Source organism: Cololabis saira, chromosome 4 (assembly GCF_033807715.1).
Source record: "Cololabis saira isolate AMF1-May2022 chromosome 4, fColSai1.1, whole genome shotgun sequence".
NCBI lineage: Eukaryota > Metazoa > Chordata > Actinopteri > Beloniformes > Belonidae > Cololabis > Cololabis saira.
The window spans coordinates 42,496,028-42,523,989 of NC_084590.1; the positions used below are offsets into that span (position 1 = coordinate 42,496,028).

The 27,962-nt window shown below is 39.6% G+C and overlaps 2 protein-coding genes and 1 pseudogene across 2 annotated transcripts; 2 read left to right on the forward strand and 1 right to left on the reverse strand.

The window, feature by feature from the left end:
- Window positions 1–768: 768 nt before the first annotated feature.
- Window positions 769–19,824, forward strand: zgc:85932 (uncharacterized protein LOC405875 homolog). Its single transcript, XM_061719835.1, has 20 exons — window positions 769–1,075; window positions 4,734–4,803; window positions 5,766–5,884; window positions 5,957–6,090; window positions 7,397–7,568; window positions 7,897–7,968; window positions 8,165–8,256; window positions 10,195–10,269; window positions 10,411–10,571; window positions 11,102–11,259; window positions 11,953–12,161; window positions 12,246–12,291; window positions 12,742–12,813; window positions 13,590–13,650; window positions 13,894–13,958; window positions 14,081–14,149; window positions 14,512–14,590; window positions 17,027–17,143; window positions 19,011–19,069; window positions 19,293–19,824. The coding sequence occupies exons 1-20, from the start codon at window positions 818–820 to the stop codon at window positions 19,317–19,319; spliced, it is 2,115 nt and encodes a 704-aa protein (XP_061575819.1). The 5' UTR covers window positions 769–817; the 3' UTR covers window positions 19,320–19,824.
- Window positions 19,825–21,070: 1,246 nt separating this feature from the next.
- Window positions 21,071–27,956, forward strand: LOC133441985 (uncharacterized). The gene is made up of 3 exons (XM_061719836.1): window positions 21,071–21,172; window positions 23,639–23,754; window positions 24,379–27,956. Exons 2-3 carry the CDS (start codon window positions 23,647–23,649, stop codon window positions 25,966–25,968), a joined length of 1,698 nt encoding a protein of 565 aa, XP_061575820.1. The 5' UTR covers window positions 21,071–21,172; window positions 23,639–23,646; the 3' UTR covers window positions 25,969–27,956.
- LOC133442574 (olfactory receptor 5AR1-like) lies at window positions 26,543–27,415 on the reverse strand (annotated as a pseudogene).
- Window positions 27,957–27,962: the final 6 nt, after the last annotated feature.

Below are 27,962 nucleotides of genomic sequence, written 5' to 3' on the forward strand. Positions count from 1 at the left end.
AAGGGCTTATAATCGATTCACAAAACCATATAAGCACAATACATAGGCCCTATACAGTATAACTGATATGTGTACAGTATGTTCTCTTTCAATGTTTTTTATATATACCATCAACCTGCCAGGGACTGCAGATGTAAATGAGCCTGTATGGCTAAATCTGGCACATTTACATGATGGACTCAAGTGCTCATGTTAGTTAATGTGCGTTGTCCCTTTTAAATAAATAAATGAAATGAAATGTCTGTATATATATTTTATTTTATTTTATTTTTTTTTTAAATAAATGTATAATATGTATATAATGTGTATAGCCTACTGCTGCCAACATCTCAGGTAAACGGATAAAAAGGCTTTCAATATTTCAGTTGATTTGTAATGAATCCAGAATGTATGACATTTTTGTTTTTGTAATTGCCTTACAGAAAATCACAATATTCTTATTTTCGGAGACAGTCCTGTATCAACCTGCCAGGGACTGCAGATGTAAATGAGCCTAAATGGCTAAATCTGGCACATTTACATGATGGACTCAAGTGCTCATGTTAATTAATGTGCGTTGTCCCTTTTAAATAAATAAATGAAATGAAATGTCTGTATATATATTTTATTTTATTTTTATTTTTTTTTTAAATAAATGTATATGTATATAATGTGTATATAGCCTACTGCTGCCAACATCTCAGGTAAACGGAGGGAACCCCCGGCGGGTCTTCCACACCTTCCACCAGGTGAGTCGGTCCCGGGGGGCGGGGCCTCGGCTGCTGCAGGTGAAGCTCTGCCAGAATCAGAATCACGCTGTCATAATCACGCTGTCATCATGTCCCACAGCAGCAACCCGCCGCCGCGGCGTCTGTCCTCCGACAGCTGCCCGCCGCCCCTGGACGACGACGCGGACTCCGTGTGCTCCGACGAGCTGCTGGGCTCCGGGTCGCGCCGCTGGCTGGCGGAGCTGCTCAGCCGCGGCGGGGACGCGCCCGACGCGGGCTCGCTGGGCCGGGACGGCCGCTTCGTGGACTGGAACTTCCCCATGGGGGCGCTGGAGATGCAGGCGGGGGTCACCTGGAAGCGCCCGCAGGTGAACCGCAAAAACACACGATACAGAAGTCAACAAGTAAACGATTAATAGAAAAAGCTCCAGGAATAACCTAGAGGTTTAATGTTTTAACCTGCTGTTAGTACTTTTTACATCCTTTTAGATGGTAATGTTAAAGTTAAGTGTAACAGTAGAGACAGTAGAACTGTTAGTCATTCACCCAACAAGTGCTTTCACTTTTCAAACATGAAGCATGCTTTTTTTCTACTTTAATTACAGCGTGCATTATTTATTTATTGCATGCATGTAATTAAGGTATAAGTTCCTCTTTCACCATTGCTAGTTCAATAATATTGATCAGGATCCTCTTTGACACCACAACAGTTTTGATCAGTCAGAGTGGGAATAAATAAAACCTGGTACCAGAGTATGAAGGACGAAATATGACAAAACAACAAATAAATATAAAATAAGTAAATACACATATAAATGTGGAAAAAATAAATGTAGAAATGTAGAAATACACAAAAAAATTATAAAATACACACGTATAAATAAAAAGACAAATACAAGTAAAAAAACAGAATTAGCCTTTTTCATGAGCAAAACGTACTTATTTATTTATACATTTTATTTGTGTATTTATTTATTTTTACATTTATTTGTTGTTTTGTCACATTTCTTCCCATACCAGAGGTGTAATAATCCACTGATCCACATCGATCAGTTTTAACCAATAGGATCAATTCAACATGAAAATGTCGATCAGACATCAGCTCATCTTATCAAGTGGCCTTTTTATTTTTACTGATCAGTTTTCATTTAACTGTTTAGTTGAACCCTGAAATTAAAATCAAATTTAGCTACTTGCTATGATTTGATATGAATGACAGAAGTTGTGCTCAGTCAGCATTTTGCTCTTTAGCTCCTGTATTGAGTCGTGCGAGCATGGTAGACTTTGTTAATTAATGCAAAACATTAATAATGTTGATGCAGGGTGTGTTTATCTACAACGGGCAGCAGGATGTTTGCAGCAGATACAGAGGAGTCTCTGTGGGTGTGATCGTTATCTGGGGCATTTGATTGGTCGCCGGGCGGTTTAGAGGCCTGCTGAGCACCAGCATGAGATTCAAACTGTTGTAACACTGTTTCTGCAAAAGTTACTCATTAAACTTATCAGCCAGTGAGTATAAATGCATCCCATAATTTAGGTATCACTTTCAGCAGACAGACAGGTAAGTGATTGTAAAAACCTTCACGTCAGAAGTTCAGTTCAGGCTTTAGTTGTCACATGACTTTCTTTGATTCTGGGGCTGATGTGTAGCTGCAGCTTCCCTCCAGCTGAAAGATCACTTGATCGATCACAAGCACCGTCACGTGATGAAGAGTGTCTCTAGGTACTAACTGAACCATACATGGTTCCGGCCGTTGATTGGGCTGGTCCCAAGACAAGACCCGAGGGAGGGTTGTGTCAAGAAGACCGTCTGAAATTAAAACCAAAGCTGAATAAATGTTGCTCTGATGTGGAAACTTACACATGAATATATAACTTTAACTCCAAATCCCAACATGACTCCTCATCTTCAGGCGTGTAACAAGAATGCCTTGATTCTTGACACCCTCAGATTTTTTGATACGTAAGTGGTTTATTTTCAAAAGAATAATTAAGAACTGGTGTTTTTCAGAGACGTTACATGGAGGTATAATAAACACAAAGTCCTGCAGGGCAGCAGGGTGGAAATAAAGACGCTCTCATTGGCTGAAGTAGCTTTTAATACTACATCCATTATTGTAAATATCTCAGATTGCGGAAGTCCCTTCTTCTTTTAAATGCTGACATTGACAAAGGCCTCAACCTTCCAGAGTAACTGCATAAATTAAAGAACAGAATCGCTCTAATGTGGCACGTTATCTTGATATGCAAACCCGTATCAGAAGTGAAACCTCGCCAGCTCCGCTAAGTTTGCTGGATCTGTTACGTGCACTCAGTGAATACATAAAGTGCACACATGAAATTTCCTGCAGCTGTTTTACTTTATGTTTACGTTATGTTGTGTTAATGCCCTTCGAACCGTCCTCTCATGATCGGATCACCCGGGTCGGATGTTCCGGGTCTAAACAGACCCGTTTAGCTGATGGTCTTGAGGGCTGAACTCACAAAGGAAACACGAGTCAAACAAACTTCAGGTCTCTCTCTCACATTCATTGTAAAGGTCAACCAAAAAAACAAACGGTGAGCTCATCTTCCAGCCACGTGGGAGGGTCTGAGCGTGAAGCTACTGGATCCGCAAACAGGTTTGGCAGAAAAAACGAACAAAAAAAGAGTGAGAACTTCCTGGTCTGCATCAGTCAGCACGAGCGGAGCTCCCTTTTAATTAGTTAAAAACCGTCAAAGTTCATACCTGTACGGCTGGCAGGTTCAATTATCCTCACTTGTAATGCTCATGGCCTTGACAGATGGGCAGGAAATGATTTTTGTGTAAACTCGCAGAAACTCGTCTGAGGTGTTTGACTTTTCTCCTTTTTCTGTTTTTCATCCAGAGTCATAAACTGCAAACGTGTTGTTGCTCAGTGAAAGGTGACACTCGACTGGCGGTAATAATGCAGAACCTGCAGATGAGAGGATAAGGAAAAAAGGGGAAAAATGATCCCAGGGAAATAAAACGGTTTTAGCCCTTAGCTCTGGACTCCAGGCTCATTACAGATTTGACACAGATCAGCAAGAGTTTGGCAGCTGTGCTTCCTGTTTAGTAACAGCTGGTTAAATCCCGGACGCGTTGCTGTGCAGGAGCAGTTCTGCAGTCCAGATGGTCAACTTTTGGCTCCAGGTTTCCATCCATCAACGGACAGAGTTTACATGTCTGCATGCAATGTGATGATGTTTATCTCAACTTTATGTCATTTATTTTATTCGTTTTAATGCCAAATACTATATCTTCCTATTGAAACAATATAGTTTCCCTTTGCGGATTAATAAAGTATTATTCAGTCCAGCTCATTTTTATTCAGTTCAATTTAGCTCAGAAAGAAGGAGAAAAGCTCCAAAAGCTCCATCTCAGACTCCCCGGGCCTTGTTTAGCCTTGTTTAGCATCTCAAATGTGCATGACGGTGCAGTTAGAGGAGGTCTGAACAGGTTTGATTCGTTTGGAAGGAGGTTTATTCTCTCTTAAACACGGCAGTACAGCTAAGTTTTGAAAAGTTACACCTGAACACACAAAACTTCTGGAACAAACATCTTTAAACCAGTGAGACCAACGTGGAGATATTTGACCGTACTACTCTGCACCATAACTGGTGTAAAAACAACCCCAAAACAACAACTTTGGTTTGTTGGAACTTGGTTTAATCAACCAGAAACTTGTGTGTAAACTGTTGTGTTTTTCTCCACGTAATAACATTGTATAATATATTGTGTCGTTAGGTGTAATTATATCATTTTAAAACAAGGACCTGGTCTGATGATCTTCTTTATTTTGTTCTGATACGTAAAGTCTTTGAACTGAGTGCTTTATTTACACAACTGTTGATTCTTCATGTAAACTCTGTAATAGTAATGATGTCACATTCAAAATGAGGTCAGAAGTGAGAATATTGTGCTTTTGGAAGTTGTCAAATGATAGTGAACAAAATTAGTTCTTTTGATGACTGACGGCTTCTTTCTTCTTCTTTTCAACTCATCCTCAAACTGATCCTCTCCAGGAGCTCTGCGCCTCGCCTCAGTTTATTGTCGACGGAGCTTCGCGACTGGACATCCGCCAAGGAAAACTCAGTAAGTTTATGCAGTTCTGTACTCGTAAACACCTTTAAAACTAGAACTTGATGAGAAGCTGGAGTTTTGGTGGAATCAAACCTGCAGGCCACGAACCCCCCCCGTCCCTCTCTGCTGTGCTTCAGCTCTGCACCAAAGCCTCTCCTGACAGAAGAAGCTGTGATTTCGGTCCACCCTGGTAACCGTAAAAAGAGGCAGTAATTGCCTGCTGGTTCTCATTTGTTATTTTATTGATTCTTGGAAAAAAAAAAAGTTGCAACGAGAACATGAGAAGTAACCAGAGGAACCGGATCTGAACAGAATATCCGACACTTTAAGTAAATATGACAAGGGTGTTACTTTAATTGAAGACTTGCAGTTGTGCTTTAATATTTAGTCAAGTCAAGTTTATTTATAAAGCACTTTAAAAACAACAGCAGCTGACCAAAGTTCCAGACAAGCGAAAGGAAAAGAAAAACAGGACAATGTAAAACACATAAATAAAATAAAACAATCATGGTAAATTAAATTCCTTTGAATAAAAATGAGTTTTAAGATAAGATTTAATTTTTATAGCCATTAAATAATCAGTGAAAATTAATAAATGATAAAGAAATGGGAGATGGTACAGATGAGCGGTAAACTGTTTCTGTTCTAGCTCTGAGCTGTTAAAGCTTTATAATATTTCCTTATGTGCAATTTGTCTAAACAAAATAACAAGAATTCAAAGAGACAGAAGTAAATGTGACAAATCTCTTCAAATTAAAACTGCAGCTCATGAAGGATACAGATGCTGCTGGCTGGTTTTGGGGCTGATGAAAACAAACGAGGGTGGAGCAAGTGGAGGGGATGGAGTGGGTTGACACTGACTGTTTTTCTCTTTCATTAAAGCTCGACTTTAGTTTAGGAGGAATTACCTGTTAGAATATAAACTCGCTTTACTTGTACAGACTTTGTACTGATGAGCTGCCTCTCCTCTCCAGGTGACTGCTGGTTCGTCTCCGCTATCGCGTCTCTGGCGGTGCATCCGTCTCTGCTGAAGAAGGTGGTTCCTCTAGACCAGAGCTTCCAGGACGGTTACAACGGCTGCTTCACCTTCAGGGTACATACCCGCTTAAAAGTGTTAAAGCTGAACACGAAGGTGCAGTCTTCACATAAACGTGTCTGTGTGTAGTTCTGGCAGTACGGCCAGTGGGAGGAGGTGAAGATCGATGACCTGCTGCCGACGAAGGACGGGGAACTCATCTACCTCAGCTCCCCAGAAAGACACGAGTTCTGGAGTGCGCTGCTGGAGAAAGCTTACGCCAAGTGAGTCATCGTACCGGGCCTGTAATTAACACTTAATCAGGCTCTTCGTTGTCTTTATTGGGAGGAAAACACGTAGTGAGTGCAGCGGGATTCTGAAGCTGTCATCCTTCATCTGTTACTATGGTTACTGTGGCCTGTTACTATGGAGACGTACACCACAGCAGCATTTCAGATAAGACAAAAAACCAACAAACAAATCACAAAAAGATATCTCTGAAATGTGTTTGTTTGAGATACCGTAATGCTTTATGAAATCTATGATATCTTTTGTTTAGTTAAAAAACAAGCAAAGGCGTATCCCTAAATGTACTGTAGTCGTTTCTGAAAGTTTTTTTTTTTTTTTAAACATATATTTATTGAATTTTTGTAATATAGTAACATTCAACAACACTTATAACATCAAAACAGATGGCAGTATGTAAAATAAATAAATTCGTACACAATTGTACCAAATTTTAATAATTAATTAATTCAGAAGTGGGGGAAAAAAAAAAAAAAAAAAAAAAAAAAATATTAAACGGAGTACTGTCTGATGTGGTTGTACCCAGGAGATATTAAAGATACATTTATGTAGCCAGACAAAATATTCTACATTAATATTAATAAAGAAAGAAAATAAAAAAATAAAAACTATAAAAAATAAAAAAAATAATAATTAAACAGCAACACCAAAAATGTCAAATGTTTGTAACTTCACGCTTTCCTGAGAACCTATGAGGTGTAATTCCATTGTTCTATTTTTCCACTGTCCCCTCTATGTCACCAACCCTCAAAAGGTCCAAAAACATCCAAATTCCATAAAATTCAGAAGCTTTCTTTCTGATAATATAGGTCAATTTCTCCAGTGCAAGTGCTGAAGTTAAATTGTTTAGCCAGAGAGTAAAAGAGGGGCAACCAACATTCTTCCAGCATAATGCAATACAACGTTTTGCCTGTAATAAACATAGGTCAACAATTTTTCTTTAAGTTTGTTGTTTTTAAATCATATTTTCTGACATGTTATGTCGGGTTCTGGTCTGTTTCCGGCATTGTTGTGTTATTTTAAAAGTCATTGAGCCATTATAAAACACTGAAGTGCGGCTGAGAAAGATGGATGTTTGAAAAGCGACACAATGACTAAAACCATCCACATTATTCTTATGCAGCATTAAGCATCTGTCCGAGTTGGAAGTTACTACATCTTTGTGTCAATTTAACTTTGGTTTCTCCATCCGTCCATAGATGATGCATGTTTCATGCTTCCTCCAAGAAAAGGAGGCTCATAATTTCCTGATGAAATTAAACTCCTGCTGTGTTCGTGCTGCAGGCTGAAGGGAGGCTACAGAGCTCTGGACCTGGGCTTCCCTCACGAGGCCATGGTGGACATGACAGGGGGGGTGGCGGAGGTGTTTAAGATCGCCTCGCTGCCCAGAAACCTCCCGGACTTCCTCAGACACGTGCTGGGAAAAGGAGCGCTCATCAACTGTGCTAACAGCCAGGTACGGTGGAGGGAGGACGTTAATGTGGGACGCCACCGAAACTTTTAATCCGCAGGGAGACACCGAGGCGGCTTCTGCTCACACCGAACTTTAATTGTCGCTACACCAGTGAAAATATGTGATCCACTCTAAGAAAAGCAGAATATCTTAAAAAATAGAATGAGACTAAATGTAAAAGTTAAAATGAAATCACTACTATTTGTTCGGCAAACTTTTTTTGGAGAAGTTGGCAGTAAAATGTTGGCTGTTTGGATGCTGAACTTGTTGGAGACGGGCTCCGTGGCATTTCGTCCTGCTCTGATCGTGGGTGGACTTGTTCTCTTCACAGGGGCCGATGGAGAAGATGAACGAACTGGGGATCATGTTCAGACATGCCTACTCTCTGACTGCAGTAGAAAAGGTAATTCTACCTGAACAAAGTCAACAAAAAGATGGTGAATTTCCTAATCCTATAATGTCTAGGGAGAGATAGAAGAATGTGTGTTTCAGTCTAAGGTTTCGTGAAACAACCGACCGACCTGGCGTAGACTTGATGGGGCATGATCCTGCTCGTTCTGACCTGCTTCCTCCCCGTATATCTGCTCCTCTCCTGTCAGGTGAAGACTGCATACGGCACTGAAGACTTGGTGCGAGTCCTCAATCCCTGGGGCAGGACGGAGTGGTTTGGGCCCTGGAGCGACTTGAGAGGGTTTGTAAATACCGAAAAATCATAAGTTAAAGGGATTTTCCCACAAGAAAATCTACAGCTCTACCAGTTTTCCCTCGGTACAAAAAACCTTTGCCATGAGAATAAAAAAAACAAACAAACTGTGAGACAAGATATTAATGAATATATTATGAGGACTAAAAATTCAAGTTATCATAAAAAAATATCTTGGAGCCAATCAATCCAATCGGCATATTTTAAAGAAGCGGAGATGTTCAGACATGAGGAGCAATCTGTCCCCATGTGGCCGAATCGTAAATATTTTACATTTAACTCTCTGTTGGTTATCCATGCTTTTATTTCTACAGATGCAAGGATCCAATAATAGGAGATGAATGTGGTTTCCCAGGATCAGTGTGTTGTGGTTGGGTGTTAAAACGCTGATTGTACTGTGTGAGTACTGTGTGAGTCGGAGGACGACCTGCTCCGCCAAGTCAACCACAGCTGCCTCCAGCTGGACATTTAAGCATGCAAATTCTTACCAAGTGCAGAATAAGTTATAAAAACTGTTCAGTAATTTTACAGCAAAGAAACGTAAATACAGGAGAGCTTGAGTGTAAACACAGTCCCTTATTTTACTTAAAAATGCTGCACAAGCACGTAATTCAAAAAATAAATACAAAGAGGCGTCCAACAGAAAACAGAGAAGATCCGAATAAAAACCAGGCATCCAGACTGAAAAACAGGCAGGGAGAAAGAGAAAGATCATACTTACAGGGGCTGAAGAGTATGGAGCTTAAGCAGTCTCAATATTCACAAATTCATGGAACGATTCCCAAATGCATTTAATGCACACAAATGTAACGGCTTGTGGACTTTGTGTCATTTGTGTGTGAATTTTTCAGACTCCCCTGACTTGCCTCAACCCACAAATGTCTTTTTTTCAAACAAAAAATGATCTGCAACCAATCAGCTATTTTGCTCGTTTCAGCCAATCACAAGAATGAACCCCATGTGGGGGACGATTCACTCATAAGCCAATCACATTTTCATCTAAAACACGCAGGACAGTGGGTCTCCAGGACCTGGAAGGAATAGACTGGTAAAAAACACCACCAAGGCCACAAGTGCAAACAATCAGGATCATGGAATCAAGGGAAGTCAAAGCAGAACTAAACACATAAGCATGTAGACTTTCAAAATAAAGCAGGAGACAATCATAAACCAATTAAAATACAGGAAAAGAAACCCCAAACCCTACAGAAACCCTGGACCGTGTCATCTCTAACTCCTTTAAATAGCCGAGAAGTTGGAGGCAGGATGCCAAGTCAAGGTTCAACATCCATGTCAGAGTAAAAAAGGCCATCACATGCAGAATAGGAAACATGCAGCTTTCTGAATCAATCAATCAATCGATCAAAGGCAGGATTACTGCCAGTAAAACTTTAAACGAATCAATATGTGAGGAGATAATTAGCTGCGAATATTTGGGCAGGTGACAGGTGCTTGATATGGTCAGCAGCCTGAGGGATTATGAAGAGAAATATAACGCTCAGGTTGCTTGATCATCGGGGCAACATGGTCCACAGCAGCAGTCATGACATCGGTGTCGTCAGGGGTTAATTGTTGCTGTTTTGATGGTTCCTCTCCAACCAGAAGGCCAACGCGTAGATCCACAGCCAAAGTGACCTCTGCAGGACACCGAACGCAGCCATGTTCAGTTATATTTACTGAATATAACTGAGTTTAAATTACTTTTTATTTCTCCCATTTTGAGAAGCATCCCAGAGAATATTTAATGTGACAAATGTGGAAGCACATTGAAATAAACAACCAAAAAAAAACAAATCATCCATCCTCATTGAACTCAGAGGTCCATTTTTCTTGATTTTCTTTCATATGTGTTCTGTAGAGGAAGTTATTAGATCAGGTGACGGTTATTTTACAGGTTAATGTGGTGTGTTTTTTGTGGGCTTCCAGTGAGGAGTGGAGGATGGTGAGCGAGGAGGAACAGCGGCGGCTGGGCAGAGTCAGCCTGGAGGACGGCGAGTTCTGGTGAGTTCATGGTTTTTCTCCTCCTCACAGCTCTGATATGTAAAGACTCCTTCACTAAAAACCAAAATACTTGTAGAGTCTGTAAATACCCTAAAAAGGTTCAGTCAGGTTGTTCAGTTCTCCCGTACCTGCGTCCGCCAGGATGTCGTTGTCGGACTTCCGCCAGAACTTTGAGGTGATGGAGGTGTGTCACCTGGCCGAGTCTCTGTGTGACCCGGGTCGCTGCGTGCTGCCGTGGAGCTGCATCATGCATCACGGGACCTGGGTCCCGTTCGTGACGGCAGGGGGATCTCCGTTCAACCGTAAGATGAAAGTGTGCATGCATGTGTGTTTATGTGTGTGCACGAGTCCTCTAGTGTGAAGGCTCACAACTTTTCTGAAGAAACATCAAGAGGACATTTGACTTTTCTTTCACTAACTTCAATTGTTAGTGCTTAGAAGCAGATGGGGCTTTTATTTTGAAAGGTATGCAGATATATCAACACCACACATGTCTGTCTGTCTGTGTACTTTTATTATTGCACATTTTTTAAATGGTTTTGGAGTCATTTTGCTTGACTAGAACAGAAAAGGCTGTCTGGGTTTGGATTAAACTGAAGATTTTCTCATGCAGCGCTTCTGTCAGAGTTGAAATGATTCTTAGGCCCTGTCCCAATACACCCACTACCCCTACTTTTCAGCCCTACCCCTAAATTTTGCGCGTTCCCATGAGGGAACGCTGTTCCTCTGATCTGACTCAGCTCTACGTTTCCTCTTGACTGCACGCTTGACCTCCTATTGAATGAAAACAAATTAAACTGTGGTTGTAAAAGTGTTTTTTTGGTGCTTTTAGCCCAGTTCTGGCAGAACCCCCAGTTCCACATCGTCCTGTCAGAGGTGGACAAAGTCTCTGCAAAGGAGCAGAAGACATGCTCCTTCGTGGCTGCTCTGATGCAGAAATACCAGAGACGCAGAGGCAGTCACCTCTCCATCGCCCTGCACATATACCAGGTACACACACACACATTCTCATGTCTGACGGGTTCAAACATGCGTGGCTCGTCCTTGTTTCAGTCTGTTTTAACGGTTTTATTGGAGGAGAGGGCGGGTGTGCGTTGGCGGAGCAGCGACGTGGTGCGTTTACACTTAAAGTGAAATACTGCTGCTCTGGAAAGGGCCGCCCATAAAAGGTGAAGCGGATGCTGTAAAGAGCGATCATTGGAGGTCTTTGACCAATAAATGTCGCTGACACTTTGCTTACAACACCGAGAAGGCTGCAGGAAAAAAGGCAGGATGACCCCCCCGTTTTTTTTCTGCATTTTTACTTTTACTTTGTCAAATAAATCTTCTTACTTGCTCAAAACTACCAAACATTCAATAATTTTCAAGGTTTTAACCCTTTAAGATGCTAGTTTCATCATTTGCATTATTTATTACAAATAAATTAATTATTTTCCACATACTAAATAGTAGGGAGCTCATTGTTTGGTGATTAGAGGTTTGGATTTATCAAGGATTAGCAAAAAAAAGTGATGTGATTGCTTTAGTATTCTGTATTTAGTACCAAATACTATTTTAATATATTGGTGGTATATGGTATTTTAATGGTGCATTTTATTAGTTGTCTTAAACAGTCATAAATAATAAAGCATTTAAATACCTAAAGGGCACAAGGGTCAAATGAAGGTTATGTTGCGTCCCCAGGCCCGTCCTCAGAGTAAGTACCTGTCCCCCGAGGACCTGCGTGTGCTGCGCCCCGTCCTCCACAGCCACAGCTACTCCTACCGGCGGGAGGTCGTCCTCCGCGGCGCTCTTCCTCCCGGCCACTACATCATCATCGCCTCCACGGCCGAGCCCAACCAGCAAGGGCAGTTCCTGCTGCGGGTGCTGGCGGAGAAGGGCAACGCTGCCAGGTGAGACTGTGTCTCATTAAACCTTTTTACATCTCTTTGTTCTTATGTATCTGATTCTAACATCTCTTAATATTTATTTTTTAGTCCATGCTCCAAGCCGGGACCAGACGATGTCTCTACAAGACCAGAGGTACCAGTAATACGAGGGAGGAAAAACTCAGGAATACTATACAGGACTGTCTCAGAAAATTAGAATATTGTGATAAAGTTCTTTATTTTCTGTAATGCAATTTAAAAAAACAAAAATGTCATACATTCTGGATTCATTACCAATCAACTGAAATATTGCAAGCCTTTTATTATTTTAATATAGCTGATTATGGTTTACAGTTTAAGATTAAGATTCCCAGAATAATCTAATTTTTTGAGATAGGATATTTGAGTTTTCTTAAGCTGTAAGCCATGATCAGCAATATTAAAATAATAAAAGGCTTGCAATATTTCAGTTGATTTGTAATGAATCCAGAATGTATGACATTTTTGCATTACAGAAAATAAAGGACTTTATCACAATATTCTAATTTTCTGAGACAGTCCTGTATGTAATCTCCCCTGATCAGAGCGTTATTTCTCCCTGCAGCCTCCACCTCATCAGGCCGTTCTGCCTTCATCCAAACACATGAGTTATCTGTTCAAGAAGCACAGCAACAAGGTAGGATTCACCTGCACGCAGCTCGACAACTCCCTGCAGAGCTCTCCTGCAGCGCCGGGGAGGTGGGTGAAAGCCTTTAAGCTCCGCGCAGTAACCGGCTTCACTCCCCTTTAAAGATGGGAGAATCGGATGAATTTACTCTGATCTAAATTTGCTCATTTCATGACTTTCAGATCCAAACGTCTCCAGACAAACTAAAAAGGTTGCGTTATGTCAAAAGTGTTTGATTTAGTCACCTCAGATATAAGCTCTCCAATTCAATTAAATGTTTTTATTTCAGTTTTATTTATATAGCGTCTATTACAACAGAAGTTGTCTCTAGGATCTTTCCCGAGACCAGAACATGAAACCTGAGCAATCATTATATAAACAGTGGCAAGAAAAACTCTTTATGAGGGACAGCAGACATTGAAGTGGTCAGAGTGGGGGGCTGCAGGTCAGGATGTCAGCAGGCATCTACCAGACATCCAGGCATCTATACAGACAGATCAGCATGCAGCTCCTGAAGCTCTGGCCTGCAGACATGCACAGAAGAGAAAAGGAGGGGACAGACCTGCACAACAAACTACAGGAACAATGGAGAACAATGATGGTTATGAGATGCTTCTAATGAATAACTAAGAAAGGAATCGAGCACAGAAGAAAGTATTATTTACACACACGCCCCTTTAAACTACCAGTGAAAGTTTGTTTGAATGCAGGTGTGTGAGTGGTGTCTCCATGAGTGTGTTGCTCGCTGACCCCGGTGCTTTGTTGTTGATGTTTCACGTTATCAGAGGGGATGCTGCAAACCTCTGGAACTCTACGAGCTTCTGACTGAGGCCATACGGGGAGGAGGTGAGTTTATCCGCCACATTTAGGGTCTGAAATATCATCCCGTCACCGCTGTTGATGTTTGTGAGGATGACCTTTATGGACGACACGTTTTTACTGGAATAAATTCATATTTTCACCGTGGTAGCTGGTCTTGACTGCAGCATCATGCTATCAAGTGAAAAACCTCATATGGTTGAATGATTATTAATGACACTGATTGTTTAACATGCTCACGTTTCCTCCGACCGTCTCTGTTGTGCTCAGTGTTGGCTGGAAGTGAGAAGTACCTGAATCTGGAGCACTGCAAGAGTCTGGTGGTCCTCGTGGACGTATCCTTTGGAAACATCTTAAGCATCTCTGTCAGATTTTTGAAATTTGCAAAGCGAAGCTTTCGTGGAGTGACAGGGAACCCATCTGTCTCGAGTCTCGACCTTAACCTTTTTATCCTCAGAGCCAAGGCTTCGCTCAGCTGAACTGGCCTGACTTTCAGAGTCTGTGGGACAAGATCAGGAGGTGGACGGTAAGACATCAACTACAGCAGCATGGTGGTGGGAGATGAGAAGCCCAGACCTCTGTTTTCCCAGCCACGTCCTCCATCTAGGGATAATGATTTCTTCTTTTGTGCATTAACACTTTCGTTAAGTTATGAAGTCTTATGCGTCCATCCTCTGGACGTGTTTAGATGGAGTGGCCTGAGATCTTGTGAGGTGTCGAAAAATGACAGTTTCAGGGTTTGCAGGTTGTTCTCCGGCTCTCAAGTGAAGCAACTCTGTAATCAGTCCATCTGTATTACATAATTCAGTATTTTACAAATCTCTGTATGGTATTTATATCCATTGTATTGTTAAAAACAATAAACGTTCTTGTTTTTTCCTTCTTCAGGACATCTTCCTGACGTTTGACAAGAATAAAACTCACCATCTTGAGTACAGAGAGGTCACCCCTGCTCTGAAGGCGGCAGGTGGGTCATGTGGCACAGAAAGAAATACACCACTTATTTTTTTTTCTCAAAATTATCTTTTTTATTTTTTCAAAGAGAACAAAACACCAAACAGGTGCCAGTTCACAAAGAAAGAAAAGAAAACAAGAGATAACAAAAATGACCGTATAAATATATATACACATACATATATACACATACAGCTGTATAAAAGATACAAAAGGCTATGTCAGTCCAGACCATACTCAAAATGACCAGGGACTGGCCAAGAGGCCGGGAGAGCTGTGCGTCCGTATAAGCAGGAGAGGCGGGAGAAAATAAAGTTCAAGTTGGTCCGAGCACGATAGTCACACACCAGGCACAGGGTTCATAGCAAGTGAAATCAAGTCCGAGGCAAAGGTCTATCCTTCCTGAAGTGTTCAATGAAGGGTCCCCAGACCTTGAGAAATGTAGGCTGGGAATCAGATAGAGTGTAACGAATTTCTTCGAGATAGATACATGTGACCATGTCATTTAACCACCTATTGAAACATGGAGGAGAGGATGACTTCCACTCCCGCAAGATGACTCGTTTTGCCACACCCAAACCAAACAAAAGGGCTGTTTGCAGTGCTTTGGGAAGTGTTAGAATAAATTCAGAACAGCCAAGTATCACAGAAAGACCGTCAGGGAGCACTTGCCTATTATATACGTCACTAAAGTACTTAAAAATATTATCCCAAAAAGTCCTGAGCTTAGGACATTCCCAGAAAAGGTGGCCAAGCGTCCCGCTAGCAGACTTACATATATCACAGGTGGGAGATACTGTGGGAAATATTCTATCCAATTTGGTCTTAGAGAAGTGAAGGCGATGAATGACTTTAAACTGGATGAGCTGAAGTCTGGCATTGATAGAGCATTTCTGCACCCTGTCCAGTGCATCTGACCAAAGCTCATCTGAGATGTAATACACCACTTATTTATGTTGCCTACATTTCATTTTGTGACACGTTTGAATTCGGTTTGAGCGACTGTCGGGACAAATCTGACCAGCAGGTGGCGACAAAACCCCAGAAATCCCCTAATTTTTTTTTTACAGGATCCGAGGACAAGTAAAGGTTTTACCGAACCAGGGTTGTTAATAGTCCAGTTTGGATGTAACTGTCATCAGACCTATACAGCAAAGAACTTAAGTTTCAGACTTAAAGACAGCTTTAATGTCACTCAAATTTTATTTAAAAGAACCTTTCGCTTTCCGTTCTTCTGCTCCGTTGAAGCTCATCACCGCCTGCAGAACTGGTTTCACACTGGATTTAATTGAATTCTCAACCCACTTGGTCCGTCTCCTCCTTTTGTTCTGACCTTCGCGCCTGAACTTCAGCTCATAAAAGCCAAAGTTTGGCAGCCTGAGTGACTCCATGTTTTATAAAGCCTCTGTTTTTACTGGTTAACAATATCATGCAATCCCTGGTCTCTCCACCACCTCATCTGAACTAAACTGCTTTTTGTGACTCCATCATGTCCTTCAGCAAAAATTCAGAAGATCCACCAGCATTTTGATTCAAAACATCTTATCCCTTCCTCCTTCGGCCACTCATTCTCATTCTAAAAACTGCAGCGACAACCCCAATTATGTCCCATTTCTAATCTACCCTTCAGCTACAAAATTCTTGAAAGTAACTATTCGATTTAACACCCTCGTGGGACATTCAAAACCATTTGTCACGTCACTCTCCTCAGCAGACTGTCCTCCATCGGCATAACGCTTCACTAGACTGGTTTCCATCTCATCTTTCAGGCCGCACCTTTTCATTCAGGTTAAATCCTTCACATCCCAGCCTTACTTACGTCATGTCAGGAGCACTCCAAGGCTCTGTCCCTGGACCTCCTTCTCTTCATCATGTATCTCCTTCCCCTTGGCACTGTCTTCTACAAATATAACACCAACTTCCACTGTTACGTGGATGACTCTCTGCTACACCTCACCAGTAAACCCACTTCCTTCCTCTTCCCTCATCGACTTTTTGCAGAAAGCAAGTCCTGAATTTCTCCAACTTTCCTTAAAGTAAACAATGACAAAATTGAGATTTTAAAATCAATACAAATATCCCAAACTGACAGTATCTGTATGTAGGGCTACATACAGTCTACATACTTTCTCTTATACGTAACATGAAACACCCCCACCCTTCTCTTACCCCTGAACCAACGCTGTCCTCTTCACTGCCTTGCCACTGTGCTACTGCAACTCCTTCCTCTTTTGTCTCAAAAATCCCTTCATAATCTTTAACGTGTTCAGTAATCAGCCGCTCCTGTCGGTACCAGAACCCTCTCCATCCACCACACCCCTCCCATCCTGCAGCAGCTCCACTAGCTCCTGCTTAAGTTCAGTATTATGACATGAACGATGTGAAAAGTCTCCTGTCTCTGCACCTTCTTGGTGCGGTGAGTTCTTCTGACCCGAGTCTTTCTGCGCAGGCATCAAGACGGATGAAGTGGTCATGGACCTGATTGGACTGAGGTACACAGAGCCCGACCTGACCATCAGCTACCCCGGATTCCTGTACCTAGTGATGAAGCTGGAGAGTATGATCCGTGAGTGGGGAAGGTGTCGGAGGTGACGGGGCTGGTTCTAGATCAGGGGTCAGCAACCCGCGGCTCCAGAGCCGCATGCGGCTCTTTAGTGCCGCCCTAGTGGCTCCCTGGAGCTTTTTCAAAAATGTTTGACCTTTTTTTTCTCCCTTTTTTTCCTCTTTTTCTTTTTTTCTCTTCTTTTTTGTCCTTTTTTCTCTTCTTTTTCTCCTTTTTTCCCTCTTTTTTTCTTCTTTTTTTTCTTTTTTCTTCTTTTTTTCTCTTTATAATCTTGACATTTCGACTTTTTTCTCGAAATCTTGACTTTTTTCTCGATATTTCGACTTTTTTTTGAGATTGTACGTCAACATTAATCTTGACAATTCGACTTTTTTCTCGACATTTCGACTTTTTTCTTGACATTTCGACTTTTTTTTTACATTTCAACTTTTTTCTCGAAATTTTCACTTTTTTCTTGACATTTTGACTTTTTTCTCGACATTTCGACTTTTTTCTCAACATTTTTTGCGGCTCCAGACATATTTGTTTTTTGTGTTTTTGGTCCAATATGGCTCTTTCAACATTTTGGGTTGCCGACCCCTGTTCTAGATGAAAAGCTTGTTGAGCACCGTGACGGTGGTGAACAAAGAAGAGCAGCTGAGGGATACAAGACAAAGAGGTGACAGACGAGGTGTGGGAGAAATTAAGGATACAAGATGCAGGGAGAGAGATGTTTTCATGCAGTTGGGGAGAAGAGGAATTTCGTGCTACACATGACGTCCTGAGACTGCAATGTGAACCTTCCTCCTTCGATCAATCACATAATTTAATCAAGTAATCACATTAAGACCCCTGATTGCAGAACACCAAGTCTTGTAATCTGAACAGCCCGATGACCATCCGACTGACCAGCTTTACATGATACAGGTGTGACAGAAACCAGGTGTGAAATACAGAAAGGAAGCAGACATAAAGTCGCAATAATAAAAGAAAAATGTTTTCAAAGTTAGGAAACAAATGTAACACAAAAAAACATGGAAATCAAAGTAACACGATTAAAAGTCACAGAAAGAACGTAACAAACGTGAAAAAAAAACCACAATTTAAACTCACGGTTAGAAAAAACTAGTTACCTGAAGAGTTTATTCAAAATAAAAAAAGTGGTGACAGGGATGTGGAAAACTTAATGATTATTTAATGATTTAATCAAATTTGTGGTTAAAAAAAAACCAAACAACCTTAGGATTTTATAGACAAAGTATGTACATTTTCTACCAGGCTCCTCAGGACTATTATTATTATTATTATTATTATTATTATTATTATTATTATTATTATTATTATTATTATTATATTACTATCCACTATTATTAGCCACCAAAAAACTAGTTGGATCTATTTTAAAATAACAAACTTCCAGCAGCCCACAATAATAAAATCCACCCCACAGATATGAACATTCGTGGGTATCGGTCCAGTTTTTAGGCCACAGATACATCAGTCTGACTGAAATTGGCTCGTTAACCTGCTGAAGAGTGAAAATTAGTTTATAATAAAATATATTTTATTTTATTTTTTCATTGTGTGGCGTAATAGATAACTTTATGAAAATTTTACGCTAAAATTAACAGTTTTTAGAAACTTTTAAGTCAATAGAGACACTAAAAGTGAATTGGGTGAATCTTTTAACCAACAGATATTTTAATAAAGCTGTTCATTGCTGGTAGGAAGATATTTTTTCTGTAATTTTGGTGCTCTTAAATAGTGTAAACTGTCTGTTTTATGTGTCCTAAATGTGCAGATTAGATGTTCACCGCCTTGGTTTCATAGAAATCTCGAACTATTTCCATCACATTTGACTGTTGAATCACTTTCTTTCCTTTTTTTGCAGATAAATTTCATTCATATGACATGGCGGGAACAGGAACCGTGACCCTCACCAGCAGACAGGTATGAACATGTCTACAACGGTAATAGTTCATAAATAAATGTCCAGGGGTGACCAGGCTTCAGGGGACCGTTTTTATATTCTTAATCTTTATTCCCTGAACTGAAATGAAATAATAAAACTAATAACTGGATTTAGGCGTGCTTTGGAAGCCTACTACACCCAGCATTTATACTTCCTTTAAGCTCTCCGTCTGAATGTTTCCTGTCCTCTGATTGGTTCCAGTGGCTCCGCATGACCATGTACAACTGACCTGACCCGGTTCACCAGGAGCAGCTCTTTCATCTCTTCAACTCATCTTGCCAAACCTCATTTATCATGTAGCTGATCCATCATTTCACCTTCCTGTCATGTGTTTTTGTTGACGCTAAAGTGAAGCATGACTCATTGTTATTTCAGGATGTAACAGAGACCCGGTGGTTCCATTACCTTTCATCCAGTTGTACAATTATTAGTTTGACTGGTAAAGAATCTATTTTTAATGTACACACAAATGCATTTGTTGTTTTTTGTTTTTTTTTTTATTAGAAAAGAGTCAAACTACCTGCTTAGACCATGACTAGGGGTTGAGTAGGAACATGGAGTGATCATTTAGACTAAATGAATTCTTTAAGATGGTGTAAATTTAATGTATGTGTTCATGTTTAATTTTGTGGGATTTGTATAAATGGGTTGTCCTCTACGGAAGCGTATTGTTCGGAAGAGTATTGCATTCACTTGAGAAAAAAAAGCTGCTCTGTTTTTCTGAATTAACGAGATAAAATTTTAATAAAAAAAAAAAGCTCTGTTTTTCTGAATTAACGAAGTTAATTATCTCAGAATTCCGAGAAAAGTTTTAATGAAAAAAAAAAAAAATGCTCTTTTTTTCTGAATTAAGGAGATAATTACGGAGCCCTGGAGGTGACATGGAAATTATTATTGTTATCTCGTGCGCACGACTTTTTATCTCCTCCGCTATAATGTGAGAAGTCTCTCAAGACTAACTTTTTTAATTAATTTTCACTTTTTCAAAAAACACTATCTACAGTAAACATTTGGTAGTTCGTCGAAGTAAATTCTCGAGGAACTCTTATCACAGTTGATGTTTTAATATCATGACTATTTTTCGTGGCGGATTAGCCAAATTAGTGCTTCGACCCGGTCATGTGATCATGCTGGACAAATCACGGTGACTCCCATTATCACTGTTTCAGCAGGTCTCTTAGGTTTATAATTCAGATTAATTTTCGTTTACATATAACATTGTTTGTAGTCATTTTAGTGCAATTTAAAGCTTGTTTCTACAAATAAAATCAGCACTGTAGGCAGCGATCTTGGACCAGCGGCCACTCTGATTGGTCCAGCACGCTCACGTGACAATGTCGAAGCACTTTGTGTCAACTCCGCCTCTGGAAATAGTTCCACTTTTAAACGTCGTTTGTGAAGCCAGTTTCCCGAGATCGGACTTCGACGACTAGATAAATGCTTGGCATCAATAGCTGTATATGTTGAAGTGAGCGGATATGTCACTTCTGGGGGTTTCCTTTCGGCCTAATTATTCAATCCCAGTGTTCTGTTCTCACTGACCGCCTTCCTAACTCACGCGAGATAAAAAGTCGTGCGCACGAGATAACAATGTCACCTCCAGGGCTCCGTAGATAATTATCTCAGAATTCCGAAAAAAGTTTTAATGAAAAGAAAATCTCCTTTTTTCTGAATTAACGAGATAATTATCTCAGAATTTCGAAAAAAGTTTTAATGACAAAAAAAAAATCTGCTCTGTTTATAACCTGCGACAAGCTGCCACGTGACCTGCATGGAGTAGCCTACGGTTGCTGCTGCTAAAAACCCTCATACAGTGCTGATTTCAAGAACGGGGTTAATACAGGTATGGTATCTTAAGGTATTAATTATATGTTTTTTTGTTTGTTTTCGTATTAGTTACATGCCAAATTATGTAAAGTAACTGTTGCCTTTCCATAGAGCTGTAAATGTTGACTGTGCTGTGCTTTTTGTCCATGTAGACTTACCGTAGTTTCCTTTTCCACTGGAGAAAGCATTTCAGCAAAGCTGTTGTTTTCCATGTACTCATTTTTTCTCTGCTGAACCCCAAAGAGCATATGCTTGTGAGTAACACTTGCCTTTTATGTTAAACCTACCTCTGATGGTGTTCGGAAATAGATGATAGTTTGGGACTGGGAGGAAAACTTTAAAAACGCGAGCGACGCTAATGCGTTAGCATGTCTATGGGATTTCCAATGTTACGTTAGCATTAAGCTAATCGCTGGTTATCCATAGCGGTTTATCGGTTATAATTTCAGTACATGCGTTTTTGTGTTGTGCATAATGATTAATGACACGGCGTTTGTTGATGTTAAAGAAAGAGTCAAATACAATATGCTATCAGACTACCTGAAATGCCCAAATATACAGAGTCTTTCTAGTATCAGAGACAGTAGTCTCTCGCTCTGCTGCAAACACACTAGTGTTTATTGAGTTCCTTTTTGCACTTGTTTGGCTGATGTTCTACTGGCATCGCTGTGGTTTCCTTACGTGTGTCCTCTCCTTAGGTTTGTCATTATACATTTGCGTATCTTAAGCAGTATTTGTTGATATTTTTTCTTCACTGTGTATTGCCAGCAGGATACTACGACGGAGTATTAGGGCCAAACTAAGACAAAAATAAAGTCATAATAATATGAGAATAAAGTCATAATATTTTGAGAATAAAGTCGTAATATTTTGAGAATAAAGTCGTAATATTTTGAGAATAAAGTCGTAATATTTTGAGAATAAAGTCGTAATATTAAATATATTATAAATATATAAATAGAACTTCACAAGATGCTCAATATTTCTCATTTTAACACAGGGAGAAGACGGCTCTTCGTGTTAGAGTTCTCATAATTAGGGCCCGAGCACTTACAGTGCGAAGGCCCTATTGTAACTGTAGGAGTTCTCGTTCTCGAAGCAAGTCATATTTTTCAGAACTAGCTTTCTGTTGTGCAGTGAATCACAGGTAAATGAGCAGACCTATGTCTCAACACTACTGACCTCATTATGTGTAGTGGCTATTTGTCCTCCAGGTGAATTATTAAAAAATAAATAGGTAAATAAAATAAAACTCAAAAGTATCAAACTATAATAAACTGAGTCAAATCAAAAGGCCACTGAGACACCTAGGTAGTGAATTTACGCAGGATATAACAGAGTCCATTGTCCAGGCAAAAAATAAAGTTTCTTGAGGTTTTATTTCACTGGCAAACAAACAAAGAAAAATGGCTCTTTGCTGCCTCTCTTGCCCTGGTAAAAAAAACATCTGTCCTCCCAGGAGCCTGCCTCACCTGTGTCTGCCAACCCCTATACAGGACTGTCTCAGAAAATTAGAATATAAATAAATAAATAAAATAAAGTTCTTTATTTTCTGTAATGCAATTAAAAAAAAAAAAAAAAAAAAAAAAGTCATACATTCTGGATTCATTACAAATCAACTGAAATATTGCAAGCCTTTTATTATTTTAATATTTCTGATTATGGCTTACAGTTTAAGATTCCCAGAATATTCAAATTTTTTGAGATGGGATATTTGAGTTTTCTTAAGCTGTAAACCATGATAAGCAATATTAAAATAATAAAAGGCTTGCAATATTTCAGTTGGTTTGTAATGAATCCAGAATGTATGACATTTATTTTATTTATTTTTTTTAATTGCATTACAGAAAATCACAGTATTCTAATTTTCTGAGACAGTCCTGTATGTAATCTCACCCGGTGTGCTCCAGCTACCCAGTAAGATAATATAAGATAATCCTTTATTTTCTCCCTCAGTGGGGAAACTCACTTTGTTGGCAGCAGTACACTTAACACACACATGCAGGGGAGTAAGAAAAAGTAAAAAATATATATAATTACAAAGTATGAACATTATATACAGTACATTGGAAAAAAAGAAACAGCGCAAATAGGCAGGTAGAATGTGTGTGGGGTAGACAGGCAGATATTGCACATATGATTTATTGCACGTGTTATTGTACAGTACCTTCAAAATAAAAGCATGGTTAAGTACCAAAATAAACTTAATCAATACTAAATATCATAAACAAACTAAAAGTGTGCTCCCAAAACTAAACCACAAAAACTAACTAAATAATAAATGATTAAATAATCCAAAAGTGACAAATAGCTCCAACATTATGTTTTTGGCCTATACTGTCCGAAGTCACCCCGAGTCTAATTGCATTTTTTGAGTCTAGTCTTATCTACTATTTGGGTAATGTTATTTTTAACAGATGATTTAAATGTGCTCATTCAAATGCTTAAGACATATTTACTTCCAAATGATTATAGATACAGTTCCTATACAGTCAATACATATATATATATATAAAAAATATAATATATTTTATGCTTTCATATCAATTGGCAACGTCATGACACTCTTGGCCCTTATCGTTTACATTTAAAAAAAATGTCTCAATACAGTTTTGAGATATTAAAAGCAATTGCACTTTATATTTGAAGGTACAGATGTCCATCTTAGATTTGTTGGTGCAACAAAATTTGAATTCTGCCTTTTTCCTACATTCATACAGGGCCAACTATGTCTACATCCTCAAACCCCCCGCTCCCACAAGATGATGGTCTGTGGACATTTCTTCATAACCGAGGGGTTCCTGAGGAGTATATTCACAAAATGCAGCAGGATCGTGTAAGTCACAGCACATTCATTCCTAAATGTCAGTGGTTAGAGTGGACCAAATACAAATATTTTACAAAATAAAATATTGCGTATACACTTTTTTTTCATAAATCCTGCCTCATGCTCCTTTAAGTGTAAGTGATGCATTAATGATGAAGCAACATGTTCCAGTGAGCCATGTTAGTGGTTGGTATTACAAGCATGTCTGTCACTGAAATTCTTAACCCACATGTCTAGTTTACACTTTGATGATATGGAGCACTTGGGGTTGAAATGACAATAAATCCCATGATTCATGTGAAACCAATTGCAAGACAGTAAAATAAAAAATGAAGTGAACAGGATTAAGTGCCTTTTTAAGGACCTGTTGTTGAAATATAAGTTTAGCAGAAGTAATACATTGTTGATTTTTGTATAATGCATGCCTGCTACAAATGCTCTTGTCACTCATATAGTTCATTATTTTATCATCTGGATTGTGGGCATTTATAATTGGTTGTCCTGGATTTTAACACAGTTTCAGCACAGAAATAAGTAGTTTTGGATATAAGTGCAGCATATTTTAAGCTGAGCCCTCTTAGACTTAAGATAACCAATATTATGTCTTAATGTATTGTTTTGTTTTCGTTACAGATTGACAGCTCGGTAGTTGGAGACATAGATGACGTTACTATGACTGCTTACATTCCAGCACTGGGTGATAGGATTGCTACAAGGCGTTTCTGTATGGAAAAACAGAGAAGAGGCAGAGATGATTCTCAAAGACAGTCTTTATTTGAAAAACTTAGAAGAAAGATGGTCACAACAAGCAACAAAGATCAAGATGTTGAGGAGTATTCTGTGCAGCCAACAAAGGTCTATCTAAGAAATAATAAAAGGGCCTTGAAGATGACAAGAAAAATTGAATTAGGGTGGATACATAACAAGAGACAAGTGAGAAAACGCTGTGGTGGAGGAACCAAACTTATGGACATTTCCAAGAATGGCACAAAAATAGAGATTATGACCCAAGCTAAAAAGCTATTTTTCCCCAATGAGAAATCGACAAAGGGAAAGTGGGAAAAGTTCAGCCACGACATTGTTGACTTTCAGGGAGCATACCTTGAAGAGGGTGTTACTGTGGGGCAGCTCTATGAGACAAGAAAATTTGGGGTATTAAGATTTTACTTGCTCACAGAAAGTCTGATCAATGGAGATGAAATGTTCACAGAAATGGCAGAAGGAGCTGATGAACAGACAGAGGCAGCAAGGTCAGATGAGCATCAGAAAAACACACCCGAAAATGATGAGCAGCTGACACAGAAAACACTGCCATCTTTGATCAAGACAGAGGTCACTTTTGGTCCTTCGCAAGGTGGACCATTTTTAGGTGATCTTGATGATAAAACCTTAATTGAGCCTATCCTCCCAAAAGAAGAGCCAGAAGAAAAGCCCATCGCCTACACCTCAACTCCTATTAAATCTGAGCCAGTGCCTGCTGGCCCGCCAAGTCCTACCTATAAACCTTCGTATGTGACAGTGAAACTACACAAAGGGAATCTCTTAGATGAACTGATAACTCAATTCAAGGATGAAGCAATGATGAGCTACTCTGTGAAATACAGCTTCACTGATGAAAAGGGGGCAGATGCTGATGGTGTGTCCAGGGATGTGTATCCTGCCTTCTGGACAGAATTTTTAGACCGTGCAGCGGAAGGAGCAGATGTGAGGGTGCCATCACTATCCACAACATGGCAACAGGAAGAATGGAAGTCTGTTGGGAGGATATTGGTCAAGGGATTGAGGGACCATGGATATTTTCCTTTTCGGTTGGCTCAAGCCTTTACAGCAGCAATCACATTTGGTGAACATTCGGTCTCACCTGATTTACTGTTCGACTCCCTGATGTTGTATCTTAGTCAGTCTGAGCGTGATGTCTTGTCCAATGCTTTGCCAGAGGCTCTTGTCGGTGGTGATGAAGGTGAGCTTCTTGATCTTATGGATCGCATGGGAGTAAGAACGGTACCAACACAAGAGAACTTGAAAGCTGTGCTTCTCCAGGTGGCCCACAAGCAAATAATCCAGCAACCAAAATATGCACTGGATAATATTGCAGCAGTCGCAGGACCAACTCTCAGGGAGTTCTTCCCCAGTGTGCTGGAAATGCAGAAGATGTATGAGGGTTACAAATTGTTGTGTCTAAGTAAATATGATGATCTTTTCAACATTTATTTCATAGTGTGATTGCCTCACGTTTGTCACCGCTGTGGTTATTTTATGGGTTTGACTTGTTTTCTCTTTCAGTTTTTATTAGTGTTAGGGTTTGCTGCAATTTGCCATACTTTATTGTGCAACAACAGTGTTAATTAAAGACAACAGGCTTTAGTTTTGGTACATTAAAGTGTCTTTTGGAAGTTGACTTGTCTAGTCAGATGAGTTTCCACAAATAATTAAATTGTTCATCATTGGGCAGAAGATTGGATTACGATGTGAGATTACTGCTCATAAGTGCTGTAGCTGGTTCTCTGAGTTTTTGGACTATACTGTACACTCAATAAACAGGAACAAATGACTAATGAATGTCCATTAAGTAGATTTTTTTTTAAAGTAACTTTAAATCAACCGTATTATGAATTTAGAAATAGATTGTTGAAGAAATGCACATTAGGATGAGATTATCCTGTTGTTGCAAGTCATTGATAATACATCTGAATCTTTATGCTTACAGTCATTTAAGACACTGAATCCTTTATCAGCAATGTGTTTTCAATAATATAAAGCTACAAACATGGCACAATTATTTGAGATAAGACAATGATTTACTGATATTGACATACAGTACATGTACAGTAAAGATAATACACATGATGTGATTACATAACTGTACATCACTATGAAAACCATGCACGATAATGATGTGCATGTACAAATATAAACTTCTTTCTGCCTGATTATAGTTTTTCACTTCCCTACAGAAAAACTTATGATAGACACTCTAGAAATTCAATCACCATAACATTCTGGCCACTTTGTGATAACTGCTCAGAGCTAAATCACATGTACAACAAAACAAAAAGCAAACACACAACTATAATAACTAAACACAACGAATGTGGCAGACATGTCTGCATAAACTTGCTCCGATTCTCTTGGGATGTTAGACATGTTCCAATCACATATATATATATATATATATATATACACACAACAAAACTAAAAATAACATGCCCAAACAAAGTAGAAGTAAAAGCCGGGATAACAACGCTTGCTGTAGAGACAAAACAAGTTACTTTACCAATTAACCAATAAACAGCATGAATCTTTGGTACAGTATGTGTGAGCCACATATCCTTGATCTTGATGTTATTGTACAAGTGGATGAGTGTATAACCAAACCCCGCAGAAAACATCCAAAGAGATGACAAGAGTGGTAGACAGAAGATCCATGAGGAATTTTGGATGAAAGCCTGCTGTCCCATGAAGTCCATTAATGCACAGATTACAGAAGAAAATGTACATGAGTTCATGAAGGCTTTTATCTGTAATGATCGTCACAATACTGGTCACATTTACCGGCCAAATCACACAGTAACACAGCAAAGTGGGAGCAGAGAGAGTGACTGTAGTTTGTTGTGCCATTTAACCCTGACAGAGTGAACATAGTAATTACTGACACATTATCCACCAGGAAATTCCACAGTTGATCAGTTTATAAGATGTCATTTTAATGCTGCACAGATAGGAGTTTGCACAATCTAATTTCTAAGCAGAAAAGACAGGTATCCTGTGTCTGTGTCCATTGCAAACGGGACAGCCTACATGAAGTATGGTAAGGGATTGCCAAAGTGCATCAGACCACATTTGGTCATGTTAAATAGTTCCACCATGAGGACAAATTTGCCATTTTTCACAATGGCAACATACAATGTCTCATATGCAGTTGCAGGACTGCCCCCGTTTCTCTGGTTGAAATATTTTTTCCATAGTGATTAATAAAACGAGGAGGTGACATGAAGCTCAGAGGGAAGACATCAATTATTAGAGTTCACTGTTATTCATTACTTAAACACAGCACTCTGTCAAACACTTATAAGTGTAATTCACAGTCCATAACATTTTCCACCCTTAGAAAATTTGTCATTTTGGCTGTGGGTGGGTGCTCACTTTCAGTCACTTGATCCTGTGTAGATCAACTTGTGATTATTAAATTTCGGCATGTTTATAAGCACGTAGGAACA

Bases quoted from the DNA above. Each gene is read 5' to 3' on its own strand.
- zgc:85932 (XM_061719835.1), top strand. From the start codon at position 818: ATGTCCCACAGCAGCAACCCGCCGCCGCGGCGTCTGTCCTCCGACAGC. The intron at 5,885-5,956 runs GTACATACCCGC...GTCTGTGTGTAG, and splicing joins ACGGCTGCTTCACCTTCAGG to TTCTGGCAGTACGGCCAGTG. The intron at 14,150-14,511 runs GTAAGACATCAA...TTCCTTCTTCAG, and splicing joins ACAAGATCAGGAGGTGGACG to GACATCTTCCTGACGTTTGA.
- LOC133441985 (XM_061719836.1), top strand. From the start codon at position 23,647: ATGTCTACATCCTCAAACCCCCCGCTCCCACAAGATGATGGTCTGTGG. The intron at 23,755-24,378 runs GTAAGTCACAGC...TTTTCGTTACAG, and splicing joins ACAAAATGCAGCAGGATCGT to ATTGACAGCTCGGTAGTTGG.